This window comes from Hippocampus comes, unplaced genomic scaffold, assembly GCF_001891065.2.
Source record: "Hippocampus comes isolate QL1 unplaced genomic scaffold, H_comes_QL1_v1.1 scaffold159, whole genome shotgun sequence".
Taxonomy (NCBI): Eukaryota; Metazoa; Chordata; class Actinopteri; order Syngnathiformes; family Syngnathidae; genus Hippocampus; species Hippocampus comes.
The window spans coordinates 1135808-1150072 of NW_017805742.1; the positions used below are offsets into that span (position 1 = coordinate 1135808).

The 14265-nt window shown below is 40.0% G+C and overlaps 1 protein-coding gene across 7 annotated transcripts; it reads right to left on the minus strand.

Annotated features, from left to right (window-relative positions):
* Positions 1-344: 344 nt before the first annotated feature.
* Positions 345-13525, minus strand: apol1 (apolipoprotein L, 1). 7 transcript variants are annotated; one of them, XR_002169906.1, is made up of 36 exons: positions 13316-13525; positions 13187-13240; positions 12228-12287; positions 12042-12104; positions 11889-11954; positions 11303-11374; positions 11161-11232; positions 11036-11092; positions 10680-10751; positions 10537-10608; positions 10393-10449; positions 10020-10061; positions 9875-9946; positions 9749-9814; positions 9597-9662; positions 9452-9523; positions 8834-8953; positions 8722-8769; positions 8560-8634; positions 8368-8487; positions 8222-8275; positions 7353-7415; positions 7185-7262; positions 7049-7102; positions 6887-6964; positions 6442-6498; positions 6296-6361; positions 5374-5427; positions 5218-5301; positions 5085-5135; positions 4622-4657; positions 2809-2886; positions 2683-2722; positions 2547-2598; positions 1125-2147; positions 345-1091 (listed from the first exon to the last, which is right to left on the minus strand). XR_002169906.1 is itself a non-coding variant. In XM_019883687.1 (35 exons), the coding sequence occupies exons 1-35, from the start codon at positions 13316-13318 to the stop codon at positions 1184-1186; spliced, it is 3132 nt and encodes a 1043-aa protein (XP_019739246.1). In that variant the 5' UTR covers positions 13319-13525; the 3' UTR covers positions 345-1183. The 7 variants fall into 7 exon arrangements, 6 of the variants coding, with proteins under 6 accessions (XP_019739246.1, XP_019739245.1, XP_019739247.1 ...); XM_019883687.1 differs by having other exon boundaries at positions 345-2147; positions 4628-4657; XM_019883686.1 differs by having other exon boundaries at positions 345-2147.
* Positions 13526-14265: the final 740 nt, after the last annotated feature.

Sequence of the window (14265 nt, forward strand, 5' to 3'; positions counted from 1 at the left end):
AGCCCCAATGTTGGCTAGTATTTCAAAGAGGGGGTAGGAAATTATGACTCATTAAACATATGACTATCAAATTGTATCATGACTTCACAATTTTGTATTCATATAAAAACAAAAACTATATAAACACAATCATAACAGATGCTGAATGAGGGTGTCTTTCTGGTTATTTTCATCTTTCTTTACAAAATGAATTCCTGTTTTGTTTGGAGAATGTTTATTTTTTTGCTCTCACCAAATTAAAAAAAATACTAAATTAAATATGTAAACAAAATCTAAAAGCAATACTGTAATATTAAGTTGATAAAATAATAATTTTGTAAACAATTTTCAAACTGTTTGCAAAACAGATTAAAAAAAAATCAGGCCTTTATTAGATTCTTTACTTAGTTTAATTGCAAGTATTGCCACTTTTGCTGTGATCACAACGCATACATTGGACATTTAAAAGTGCACCCACAATTTGACAACAATAAATACAAAGTTCATTTAATAAAAATGCAGCATTTTATCCAGGATTTTATCTTGTGAAAACATTAGCGCTCAAGAGATTAACATTGTCACTAGAATCAATCTAGTGCACAAACATAAAATATTGCTCCAAATATATTAAAGATATTTCTACATTAGGTCCAGTAAGTGTTGACTCCAACGTTAGCCAGCCGGCATTTACATTTATTACAACAATAATATAAGGCTCTTGTCTAGTGTGATTTAAAAAAAAAAAAAAGAATCACTCTGACATTGTATATCAAAAACTGTCATGTCTTGTCATTAGCACAATCCACGGCTAAAACGAGAGGCATTCATTCCCCACAAAGAGAAGCTAGCAGTTAGTGTTCGAAATTCTGAAGCCTGCTTTTGCTAGCCAGGAAACAAAGGTCACCTCAAAAATGTCAGAATCGTCATGCCCACCCGTATTAAAACCTATTTTTTTGCATCTCATAAAAATTTAAACAGCAAGCACATTGGATGTGCAATGAGCTGACAAGATAATAACCAAGGCCAGTATGGCAGAGTAAGACACATTTTCAGGGGTGCTTATTTGTTTTCCACGTCGTCCCAGGATTATATTTAATTCATGGAATGTATAAAACTTTGGGGCTTTTTACGGATAGTGACTTTGATGTCTCTCAAACGTTTCTCAGTAGTTCATTTAGTTTTTCCAGTGGCCCGTGTTCGTCTGTCATACGTATTCCCTGTTGTCGAGGTCTTTCTTGATGGCTTTTTTAATGCGGTCAATCTCATCTTCTTCAGAGCTGTCATAGTCGTAACCCCCTGTCTTCTTATCCTTCCCGTCTGAAGCGTCGCCCCCTTGGTGGTCTTGGTCCTCCGGCGTGGTGGTGCCCTGCAGCTCCTCGCGGATGGTGTTGAGCTCCACCAGGCCATCGTGCAACTGCGTGGCCACCTCGCGGATCTTGGCGGCGAACTCGGATTTGGCGCCCTTCTTCAGCTCCTTGGAGTCCTTGGCCACGAAGTAGATGTCCATGCCCACAAAGAGGCCCGTGAGGACGCCGGTGGCCATGCTGGCGATCTGAACGGCGCGTGCCGCAGTGCTGCCCGCCACGTTGGCGATCTGCACCACGCGCATTATCTCGTTGGCGTTGATAAGGATGGCCTTGCCCGCCATGGCGCCATCCTCGTAAAAGCTGCTGCTGAGCACAGGGAAGTCGCGGTTGTACGCGTTGTTCTTCATCTTGATGAGGTCGAAGCGCCGCAAGTTCTCAATTCCCTGCTTGATGAACTTAAGGCACTTGTTGAGGTCCGCCATTTTCTCCTGGTAGTCCTGAACAATCTTCTCCACTTTCTTGCGGTCCATGGAGTTGTTGACCTGGTTGGAGATTCCGGCGCCGGCCGACGTGAGGCCGCCGGCCGTGGCCACGCCCAGCCCCACGGCCGTCACGATCAGGGAGGTGCCGAGAGTGACGGGTGCCAGGGCCAGGCCGGCAATGGTGGCCACGCCGCCAATAGCACTGGTGGAGCCGCCGGTGATCTGGGCAATCTTGGTGTTCTTGTTGAACTTGTCCAGGCCATCGGCGATGCCGTTCAGGTCGATGACGTGCTGCCAGAGGCTCTCGGCACGCTCGGAGAACAGCTTGTTGAACACGCGGATGCCCTTCTGAACCTTCTCCGCCGTCACCGCAAATGCCCTGACCAGAGAAAATGGTAGTTGCCGTTTTAAAAACCAACCAAGTGACTAGCGATGAACTCATGCTACTCATCAAAATTTAGTGGTAACTTGTTCAATCCAAATAACTCACAATTAATCCAAGAAACAAAATATATCTGCAGCAATCTATGAAATGAACATTTTGAATAATCTTACAAACCAACTCTCTTCAGCCACTCACTAATCAACTAAGTGGCGGACGACTATAGAGTGCACTACACTACGTCATTTACTTCCATGTTGACAATCACTGTGGCACAACTCTTCTGCCCAATATTATCCATTCATGTATAGACATTGTAGGACTATAAAAAAAAATATGAAGGAGGAATTTGTTGGAATGTCTATCCCCTCGTGTCAACAAGACCCCGACACTCACTTAGCTTCTTCTTTATCCGACATGTCTTCATCCTGAGGCGTGTCCTCCCAAGCTGAGGAAGAGCACATTTTTCAAAGATGCACAGTTCAAAGATATTGGCGGTCAATAGACAACAAGAATTTGAATTTTAACTTACACTCCACGTTGTTCCACCACTCCATAAGCCCCTCCATGTCCTGGAAGAAGATTAAAAAAAGTAGATTGCTTGATTCAGGCCTATTAACGGGGTGTTGCCATGAAGCTGTGATGATCTCAAATTGACCTGTCTGTCTTCAGGCTGTGATGGATCGATGCGGAACTCCTCCAGGCGCTCGAACAAACCCCTGTTTCTACCCTCGTTCTGAAACACAAACAATACATGAAATACAAATAATTAAAAAACGAAATAAATCCTATGCTTATTATCAATCAACGTTAAAATCTTACAAATAAGGAAATGAACTAAAAATACATTGCACTACATCAAAATAAAACATGTTACATCACAATAAAATAAATGAGAAAAAATTTAGTAAAATAAATACAAATGAATAAAATGCAGATACAATTAGAAAATAATTTTATAAATTAAAGAAAACAAAAAAAAAATCCATGCTCACATTAAATGCTTTGATCGTAAATGTAGCTGTAATTAAAACAAAGTGAAATTAAATCCAGGATAATTAAGTGCAAATGTACTCAAACACTAAATTAAAAAACAATAACATTCTGTTTATAAATGCTACATTTAAATCCAATTAAATTAAAACAAGTGAAATTAAATGTATTTTTAAAATTATCTCAAAATAGTTAAAACATAAAAAGCGAAAAACAATCTCAATCAAAACTACATAAATGAGAAAAAGATAGAATCAAACAAACAAAAATAAAAAGATGTACATTTCATTTGAACCAAAATAAAACCAAAACCGAACGGAATGTCTCTCAAGTGTTTTCGTGTGCTTTACGGTGGAAGAGCAGTGTGTGATTAGAGCAGGTGTTCTTGCTGGATGCTAAAGAGAAGTAAGTGCTTTTTTTCGTAGTGTGTTGTTGCAGAAGTGGCATCTCCCTCAAGGGAAGCGGAAAAACAAGTCAGGACACATTGTGGCGGCCTCATCTCGCTTTACATGACTTCGACACGGTGGCTGTGCTGGTGCTATTGTGTCGGGAATGCAAGGGTGATGAGGGTGGAGCAGAAAGCAAAAAAAAAAACAAAAAAAAAAGAAAAAACAGATATTGACGAAAAGTCTTCTCTGCTGGAGGACGAGGGTGAGAAATACGGGCGGAGGCTATCAGGTGACCGAAACGGCCCTTTAACTGTGTGAAAGATGACGAAGTGGCATTGTATGAAAAGAAAACCCTGACAGGGTGAGACCAGAGTGACAGCATTGTGGAAGGTAAGAATTGTGTCAGCGGAAGAACATTGTGTCATGTTTGATATGAGACCTTCCCAAGCAAAAATATGCACCGTGAGAATGAAAAAGAATACAATGATGTGTAAAGAAAAAAATCTATTTTTAGATTGCTTATTGTTATTAATGTGGAATTTTTCTTTGCTTTGAATATAAAGACAGATAGATGTATTAAAAAAAAATCATTATCAATATTCTCAATTACAATAAAATTAATATAAAATTAGGACAATAAAATATCAAATCAAACTCACAAAAAGAAACTTACATTGATTTAATTCGAAAAAAATAAAAAGCATAATAAATCTAATAAAACCTAAAAGAAAAATAAACTTGAGAAAAATCCATTAAACAAAATAAATGTAATGAGATGCAAAATAAAAACAACCAAAAGTTAAAAACAAACAACAAAATATATATATTAAATAAAAAAGAACAAATACATTTAGAATAATAAATGATCAAATAGAGTAGATAAAATGTAATTTAAAAAATTTAATTAGAAGAAAAATAAACTAAAGGTAATTCAATTAAAATACTGCTAAATTAGGATGAAATAATGTCAATGAATGAAATGAAAAAAATGTAAAATGAAAGAATCAAAGTAAAACGAAACAAACCCAAATAGGTTCAGTTAAAAGAAAACGTAAATAAAATAAAAATGAATTCAAACAAAAAGTGTACCTCGGCATCTGCATCTCGTCTCTGCGCCGCTTTATTCTGCAACACACCCAAAACAAAGACAATTACAACACTTGTCCTCTCATCAATATCCTTGACATCTATTGAAACTCATTTATTCTGAGCCATTTTAGAGGATTTTGACATTTTCAAGACCCACGGGATGTTACGGTTGATGATTATACATACACCAAACTACCAAATGAAAGAATCGACTTTCTCCTTTCATCAGGAGAAAAAAAACCCGTTTGATTCTTCCTTTTTCCATTGGTTTACAATCAGCAGTAGATGAAGAGGTAACATATCCAAAATGTAGCCAATTTCTCAGTGGAATCTCAAACTGTGCTGATCTGCTATCTAAAACAGGGCATCAATGTCATGTACTGGTCGCCCAACCATCCCCATTGAAAAAAACAGAATCGACAAGTATACTGTCAAGGGCAGTGAAAGAGTTTAAATGTGCTACCTTGACCCGAGGCATGAAGGGATTGTGTCGCTTTGGCTTCTTGACTTTGACCTAAAAAGTAAAAATCAATAAGTGAAACAACAAAGGCAAAAATTTATCATGAAGGGGGGGAAAAAAAAGAAAAAAAAAAGACCTCTTCGGATTTGTTGGTGCCATCCTCGACCTCTTTATCCTCTTCTTCTTCTTTGCCCTTCGGCCCTTTGTCGTCCGATGGAGGCTGTTGACACGCGACACCATCAAGTGTTAAACGTCGACAATAACACTAAATACAAATGTGACATTCACGTACCTTGGCAGCGGCACGAGGCATAAACGGGTTGTATTGCTTTTGTTTCTTCTTGCTCTGGAAAAACGACACGTGGAGATGCAATGAACCCGTTACGGCGCATATTTTTAAGCAATCGTTTTTTTGGTTTTTTTTGTAGCTATTAACAGTACAGTATACACTGACTCTGGAATTTTGCAATGAGTGTTGCTGAATGCTCTGTTAATGACTTGCTGCCGTTAGTTTGCATCAATGCCATTTTCTGTTTGTCCATCCGTTGTGTTTTGCATTACGTGTTAGTATTAAGATAGCAGACATATGTTAGAGGAAATTATTTGGTCTGGTTAAATATTTTGGTGTTTAAATATACAGTGAATACTTTTCCCAGGGAGTGAGCCGGACCACGATTGGCAAATATCCCACAAATAAAAAAATAAACCCACAGGCAAAGTTTTTCCTGTACAAATAGGGATATAGTTTCTATTTAAAAATCCACAAAAATTGAATTGAATTGAATACAACTTTATTGTCAAATGTGCTGTATACAGCACAGATGAAATTCCATCCCTTTCAACATAAAACAAAACAAAAAAAAAAAGCTAAATTCACGAATGCTGAACCACACTTAACATAAATAGAAGTACAATAATGAATGTTTTCTTTCATGTGTCAGTTTTACATTAATCTGGGCGACAAAAGCACTTGAAGCAAGCATGCCTGACCTCTTATTTTGGAGAACTGTGCGAGCAAGAGTGATATTCATTTCCTCAAACTGGGGATAGTCATTTCTTGACAGCGAGAGTAAGAAAAAGCTCTAAAGGAGTACCTTAAAAAGTCTGCTTTAATAGGTTTAAGTGTGCTTTCAGAAGTTTTAATGTGATTGAAGCACGTGGGAGCGATAAAGCAAAAATAGGATCTCAAAACATTCGGTACGTGTACACCTCACCTCGGTCACCGGGGTCACCTCATTTCCCTCGCCATCTTCTTTCAGAAGCTCATCATCTGATTGGCCCTGCGAGATAATGACCTCGTTAATATGGATCTCCCCAACTCGCATTCAAGATTCTTTGTCACGTGACTCATGATCACAACCTGGTTGTGGTTATCTTGCTTGGGCACAGTTGTGTTGGCTGCTCGCCTCCTGAGCTCCTGAAAATCGATAGCGGCGTTTAAGAAGCAGGTCAAGCACACACATGCGAGCGCGACTCCTTTGATACTGAATGCAACACAGACTGTGTTTAAGAGCGATTTTAGGAAGAAGACAAAAGAGGGAGTGTTTTTTGGGGTCAGTTTCAGAAGTCTTTTTGAGTATTTTGAAGCAATCTTAGGATTCATTTTGTTTTGAACATGACGCTGAAGATGTTCTTGGACAATTTCAGGAATCTTTTGGTTGCTTTTAGAGTTACAATTTTTTTTTTCATCTTGACCTTAACACCAATGGTGTTTCATGTAAACTTTAGCACTCTTTTTGGTTAATTTCAGAACCCTTCTTGCCTGCTGTTGGATACAAACAAACAACATTCGAGGCTCCTCCTACCTCCTGCGAAGGCTTGTTGGGGGGAACTTTTGGAGCTTCCTTATCTGCCCTCTCCCGAGACGTCATGTCCTTGTTGTCCTGCAGCAGACAAGTACTTGCTATTTGCTGGCCCAAAGCATAGAGTAGATAACTTGGCAGCAGGCAAGCCACTAATGTTTGTACCTTAGCGTCCTCCGATGCTTTCGCCATGGCCTGAGCCCGTATCCGGTTCTTCTCCTTTGAAGGCATGACAGTGACACAAAGTTAAAGTGGCCGTGTTGTCACGAGAGTGTCAACTGGAAACAAACTGCTCTCAAACCTCCTGGGCGGGTTGATGTGGAAGTGGCGGCGTTTCACTTCTCTGCTTTTGCTCTCTGTCGACGCCGTTGTTTTTGAGCTGGCCCGGATGACACACACAGGAAGGATTTAAAGAGAGAGGATGCGTATGTGTTGTCACCATTTACTCATGATAATGAATATGCAGTACTTTTTGTTTCCCCTCCATTTGTTTGTCAGCTTCTTTGAGCGTCTCAGTGTCTTCTGTGTCTTTCTGCGCAAAGGAGGAAAGTCATGGAAGTACAAGTTAAAATGGTTTACTTTTGTATGAAAACTTTGTTCAAAAGTCAACAAAGGTTTTTGCCCAAACGCTGGCAAGGAACGCACGCACTCCTCTCGGCAGCAAAGGGCAAAGGTTTATTAGCGCCGGGGTCCAGTTATGAACTCAGTCTTGTGTTCCAGGACTAAAAAGTGGTGCGCAACTACAAGAATGTTCTTAACACACAGTCAGCACTATACACAAGACTGAAATAGTCCTAAAATTTTCCCAAAATACCATCAGTGCTGTTCCCAAAGCCAAAAGAATCCCCAAGTTGTCCGACAAAAATGTCAGTGTTTTATTCCAGATGAAAGGAGTCTTGAAATTGCCCTAAAGGAGTCCCAAAAATGTCCTGAAATAGTCTTAAAACAGTCAACATTGCGGTCAAAACTAAAAGAGTCACAAAACCGGGTTCCATTCAAAGACAAAAAGCATCCTATAACAATTAAATGGTTCTGAATTGGACCTAAAATTCAGCCAGTTTAGAATTTAAAACAAAAATAAGTCCTCAAATGAAGCTAAAATTAACTTTGTATTCAAAATCACCCCAGTCCCGAAACTGTCCTAAAACACAAGTTGTGCTGTCTTCAAGACCATTACATCTTGGAATGGTCTTAAAACAGTCAAAAATGGTTGTGAAATGGAAAAGGAAGCCTGAAAGCGCGCAGCCACCAATAAGCTCATGATTCCATCACTAGCCAAGGACCCACATCTTGTACCGTCACCATGAAGCTAGCAGAAGCAATCGACAATCAAGTTACTTTATTGGCAGGCCTGAATGGATTCAGTTTGGACATGGCTCCCATCATGGCGTTCTGAGGGAGGTGAGGACAAATTAAGATGGATGCCACGGAGGACAACCGTTACCTTTGACAATGTGGGTGCAAGGCGAAGAAGGTTTCAATACCTGTTTATGGCCGGACGACTTGTCACTAGTGGCAGGTGTGTCATCGTCACTGGAATCGCTGTGCTTGTCCTTTCCAGACCGGAATGGATTCAACATGTTCATGGCGCCGGCCAGTTTGCTCTGAAATCAAATGTTTAAAACAAACATGAATCACCCGTCAAAGAGAAGGTTCAGGATTTCCACTTGTAGAACCTGTTTATGGCCGGTCTGGTTCTCGTCGGTGTCCGACATCTCCTCTGTAACATCAGCATCTGAGTTCTCCTTCTCCTAAACAACCGCACACACAATTGTTTTAATATTTCTAAAATATTGTTGCAGCTTTTCATGGAAAACGGTACAAAGAGACGAACGCACCGGTTTATCAAACGAGAAGGCGTTCTTCATCATGGCACTGAAGCCGTTCTGAGTGCACACAGACACAATGTTAATGGTCAAATTCCTCTCAAAAAGCACATTTATTGACTACCTGTTTGACTTTGGGCTTCTCCGTCAGGTTTTCTTTGGAGCCTGTCGACGTGTCCTTAGACGTCTTCTCTGCGAGACTGTCGTTGCTGGCAAAGAGCTCGGTGGCTGCCGTCAAATCTTCCTAAAACACGAGAGTATGCGCAAAGTCAACCTTAAAACTGTCCTAAAAGTTCTAAAATTGTCCGACAGTCATTGTTGGGGTCAAGACCAAAAGAGTCCAGGGGTGGTCAAATATTGACATAAAAACAGTCTGTTTTGCATTTCAGACCAAAAGAGCCCTACAATTGCACAAAATGGGTTCTGAAGTGGACCCCCCACAAAAAAGCTTCAGTGTGACCTTTAAAGCAAAGCAAGGCAAGTCGGCTTTATTTGTATAGCACATTTCAGACACAAGGTAACTCAATGTGCTTCCACTTAGTTAAGAGTCCTGGGATGGACTTAAGAATCTTAAAATAGCCAAAAAGTTATAAAATAGTTCTAAAATACATTTAGCATTGGGTAAAAGAGTTCTAAAATTGTCCTTAAACAGAGTCAGCAGAAAGGAAAAACAAACTAAAGAGCCGAAAAAAAACGTAAAACAAAATGGTGCGTTCAAGACCATGAGTAAAAGATATTTGACCTGAGACTGAGTTCTGCTTGCAGTAGTTTGTTTGGGCTTTTTGAACATTCCACTAAAGAATCCTCCTTTCTCCTGCGGAAACAACAGGAAATGAATGCTTTGGATTTCATTACTATGCTAAGCCACGAGCTTCAGCACCACTGACCTTAGCCCCGCCCTCAGAGAGGTTTTCACTGCTGGCTGACAGCTCGCTGGATTGAGACAAATCATCCTGGACCAGTCGATAATATGCAAAGTGAAGTTAAAAATCATACACTTATCGACAACGACAAGAAAATTGGCTCCACTGCTGCTCACCTGAGATTTTTCTCTTAACAGCTTAGGTGATTTTTTAAACATTCCGCTAAACATTCCAGCTGACTCCTGTGAAAGAGCATGTTAGCTATTGCCGTTAGCATCATTTCGTGCTCAAGTAATAGTCACCTTTGCGTTCTTATTGTTGGCGGCCAGATAATTGCTGCTCCCTGACTGCTCGTCGTTTGCGGACAAATCATCCTGGAAAAGAAGCAGATTGTTGTCCACTGTCGGAGAATGAGGTCATATATAAGAGAGGGATGGGGGAAATCACCCGTGCTATTTTTGGAGATTTTTTAAGCATCCCGCTGTTCTCCTAAAAGGAAAACAAACATTGTGCTCAAAAAAAGTCCAATTATATATATATATAATAAAAATAAAACTTATTTACACAGCCAGTGTTGGATTCAAGAACAAAGGAGTCCTGAAATTATCCTAAAGCATTTGTGTGTTCCAAAAAAAGTCAAGAAATGGTCCTATGAACAGAAAAAGGCAGCATTCAAGACCAAACGTGAGCAACTGACCTAAAAGACAGTGTTGCATTAAAGAGCAAAGGTGTTCTAAAATGGTGCAGAAACAGGCAGTGTTCAAGTCACAGTTTGGGGTTTTCAAAGCATTTTTCATTGTGACAATAAATACTCACTCACCTTGGTGTTATCATTCACAGTGTTGTGGCTGGCGGACATGTCAATGTCCAGAAGATCCTAAAAGAACGAAAGCTGATGCTTTACTTTACTTTTATTTTACATGCATTTTTTTTTTTCTGTGTCATCTTAGTATTGTGCCGTCACCTGCGAGGGCCTGCGTGCGTGTCCCCGCTTTGGAGGTTTTTTCAGGATCCCGCCGAACACGCCAGACTTCTCCTACGGAGGACAAGTGGTGTTAGCTTCAAAGGCTCACTGGTGTGAGTTTAACTGTACAAGTGTGCGCTCACCTTGGTTGGCTTGGCCTCATCTAAGCTGCCGATGCCGGCCGAAAGCTCTGGATTGTTCTGTGAGAGCGCCACCTAAAAATATACGCAACAACACATTGTTCCTGAAAACAACTCTAGCACTGTCCTAAAATACTGCCACATTGCATTCAAGTACATAAAAGTACACCCACAGTCCAAAATACAATGTTGCGGCAAGTTCTCTGCGCAACGCATTTCACGCTTAGTTTTGGAATGTTATGTCAAACGGAAATGAAATAAACAGTACCACACAAGCGTACATGAACCGAGCAACAACAACAATCAGACAATTTCTAGATCAAAGCTCTATTGGAAACGTTGTGACATTCAATATTCACCTTGGTGTTGTCGTTCACATTGTTATTGCTTGTGGACATGTCGATGTCAAGAAGATCCTGAGAGAACAAAATATATTTTATAACACTTTACATGCGTATGTAAGTGTGATTGTTGTGTTGCGTACCTGTGAGGGCCTGCGTGCGTGTCCCCGTTTGGGAGTTTTTTTCAGTATCCCGCCCAACATGCCAGACTTGTCCTGCATAGCACAAGTGAGTTTAGCATCACAGGCTAACTGGTTTGAGCTAACTATACAAGTGTAGGTTCACCTTGGATGGCTTACTGTCATCTAAGCTGTCGTTGCTCGCCGAAAACTCTGGATTGTGCTGTGAGAGCGCCACCTGAAAAAGAAAGAAAAACAAAAACCACATCATCACCTTAATCTTTAAAGCAGCTCTCGCAGAATTGCGTTCAAGTGCAAAAAGACCTAAAATTGCCCATCGGTGCTGCATTTAAGAACACTCAATGAAGAACTCCAATAGCACTAAAATACAGTGTTGCAGCATTTAAGGCAAAATGAATCCTGAAACACAATAAAGTCGGGCTGCAAGTAACAATTATTTTAATAATCGATTAATCTGTTGATTATTTTGTCGAATCATTGGATTAATTGATTTTTCATCCCCGTATTCTAAAACACAGCATTATTAGAAACAGAGTGCAGAAAATGATAAAAAACATAAAGGACTTATTATTCAGTCAGTGGTTTGGTCCGCAAACATGTCAGAAAATAGGTAAGATAAGATAAGTAAACCTTTATTTGTTTGGCAACATGTAGCTTGTCTCATTTGTTCGAGGTTTTCCTTCTTTTAATCACGAAAGACAAAATAAAATGCAACAAGGTCGACAACAAACCTGCTGTGGCTCTTTGGACAATTTAGGCTGCTTCTTAAACATGCCTTTAAACATGCCTCCTTTGTCCTGGAATCATGGAAAAAAAAAGACAATGATCTGGGTGTCTTCATTAGCCTAATGCACAACATGCAACATTAGAAACCAGGATGAGACCTTCGTGTTGTCGTTCAGACTATCGTTACTCTTTGACAGTTCACTGCTGACTGACAGATTGTCCTGTGGTGAAAACATTTAAATGGTAAGGTTGCAAGGTTGATTATTACTACTACAACTACTAACAAAGTTATTATTACTATTATCATCATTATTATTATCGTTATCATTATCGTCATTTGTTACCTGTGTTTCGGCTGACTTCGAGGATCGCTTGAACATGCCGCCAAAAAACGTTGTCTTTTGCTGAAACGCAAGAGCAACTATTTTTTTTTTTTTTTCTGCAAATGGTGCCTGGTCATTACTCGACTACCCATTAGCGGTTGGGGAAGATTTTTTTTTTTTTAAATCCCGCCTATGTTTACAAGACTCCATACACTTGATATGAGAGACTGAGTGCTGCTGTTTTTGGTTAGCAACTGTGTCCAAAAGGGCTCCACAGTTAACTCTAAGGAAGTCCTTCTCAAATAGGGATGCACGGTGCAAAGTCTGGATCGCGCTTGTGATCGTTGGGAAAATGCTTTTTTTATTTTTTAAGAATCAAGTGTAATTAATTGCAAATTCACTACAGTAGGTGGCAAGGGTTTATTCATTTTAAGTGGAATCGATAACCAAATCACTATACCAGTATTGATATGTAATAATATTAACACCCCAGCAGTGAGAATCAATGTCGATACCACATTGTGTTGCTTAATCAATATACCATTAATTGGACATAATTTATACTTTTTCTGTGATGCTCCAAAAAGTAACTTTTGGTATACTGTATACAATTTTTGTGACCGTACTTTTTTACTTTTTACAGATATATATTTTTTACATTTATACAGATATCATATATTTTGTTATATCATAAGATGTGTTATGCTAAGGTATATTATGGAATGTTAATATTTTGATTTAACCAAGAATATGTATATTTAAAAATAAATAAAATTATCGGGGGGCAGCGCGCTTTTGAGCTCCTTGCCCGGGCAGTCCGGTGAATAAAAGTTAATATTATTTATTGTCAATGTCACGGACTTTTTTTGCCTTTATGGACAAGTTTTAGGTTCGTAAATCATGACTGTCAACGATCGCAATGCTCTTCGATGTGATATTATCGCCATAAAACGTTCTAAACTGATGAAATTCGTACTCACCACGACGTCTCCCCCATCACACTCCAAGTCCATATTAAGGTCGCCGTACCGATCCTGTCCAAACACGTTGAAACAGTTTAACAAGGACAACAGGATTTATGTGTGTGTGGTAAGGCTCCTCTAGCTCACCATTTTGGGTCTGTTTTAGCTTCAGACTCCGAAGCAGGGAAAATTCTTCACGTCCTTCTCTGTCCTGGTTCTTTCTGTGAAAGAGCTTTCCGCCGGGCTATTGAGCTAAGAAGTTCCGCCCACCTCTGCTCCCCTGGGACTAGGAAAAAAAACTTCACCCAGTCCCTTGTGACGACTTTTATGGAACAACAAACGCTTCAAAATCCCGACGAACCAGTTTCACGAGTATTTGTATTTATTAGAGGTCGGAGGGCGTGGCCTGTCTCACCTGGCAGCGAGAATGTAGCGAGGTGTGCTGCGTTCACCGCTGCTTAGAAATCTCAAAAACATTAAAACGTAATTGAATTGACTAGTGTGCTTCATGGAAAACCCAGCCGCTGGGGGGCAGTGCCCTCCCCTGGGGGTGCACTGTTCCCCAGTGCCGGTCCCAAGCCCGGAGAAATGGGGAGGGTTGCGTCAGGAATGGCATCCGGCGTAAAACTTTTGCCAAGACGACCATGCGAGTTGGTAGGACGGTTTAGAGCGGCGGATGGAAATTACTGACTCGCTGTGGCGACCCCTGAATAGGGACGTGCCGAAAGGAGAAGACAGAAGTGTGCTTCATGGAAACCCGGAGTATCTGATATTTCCATGAAGCATCTGAACGTCTCATATTCCGATTTAAAATCACCATTAAAATCCAGATATCGCTGGCGTTGGGAAGACCTCCTGTGTCACAATTATTTATTTCACAAATCTATACTGTCGGTCAGTCTATACGTGTGGTTGTTATTTTTACAAATTAATGACCAATCTAAAGTGCTGAATGGCTTGCGCTCATTGATAATGCAACCCTAAATGTGTTAAGATTTCAATGTCATATAGAATACACTATTAATTTCAATGTGTAAAAAAGTTCCTTCGTAATGTTAAGATATGATTCCTCTCTGTTAGCTGGATTTGAAAGAAAC

What these genes read in the sequence shown, in the direction of transcription:
- apol1 (XM_019883686.1), bottom strand. An exon ending in ATGACAGTAAGCCATCCAAG is followed by an intron (nt 11,233 to 11,302) that starts GTGAACCTACAC and finishes TGTGCTATGCAG; the next exon opens with GACAAGTCTGGCATGTTGGG. An exon ending in GTGGTGGAACAACGTGGAGT is followed by an intron (nt 2,599 to 2,682) that starts GTAAGTTAAAAT and finishes GCTCTTCCTCAG; the next exon opens with CTTGGGAGGACACGCCTCAG.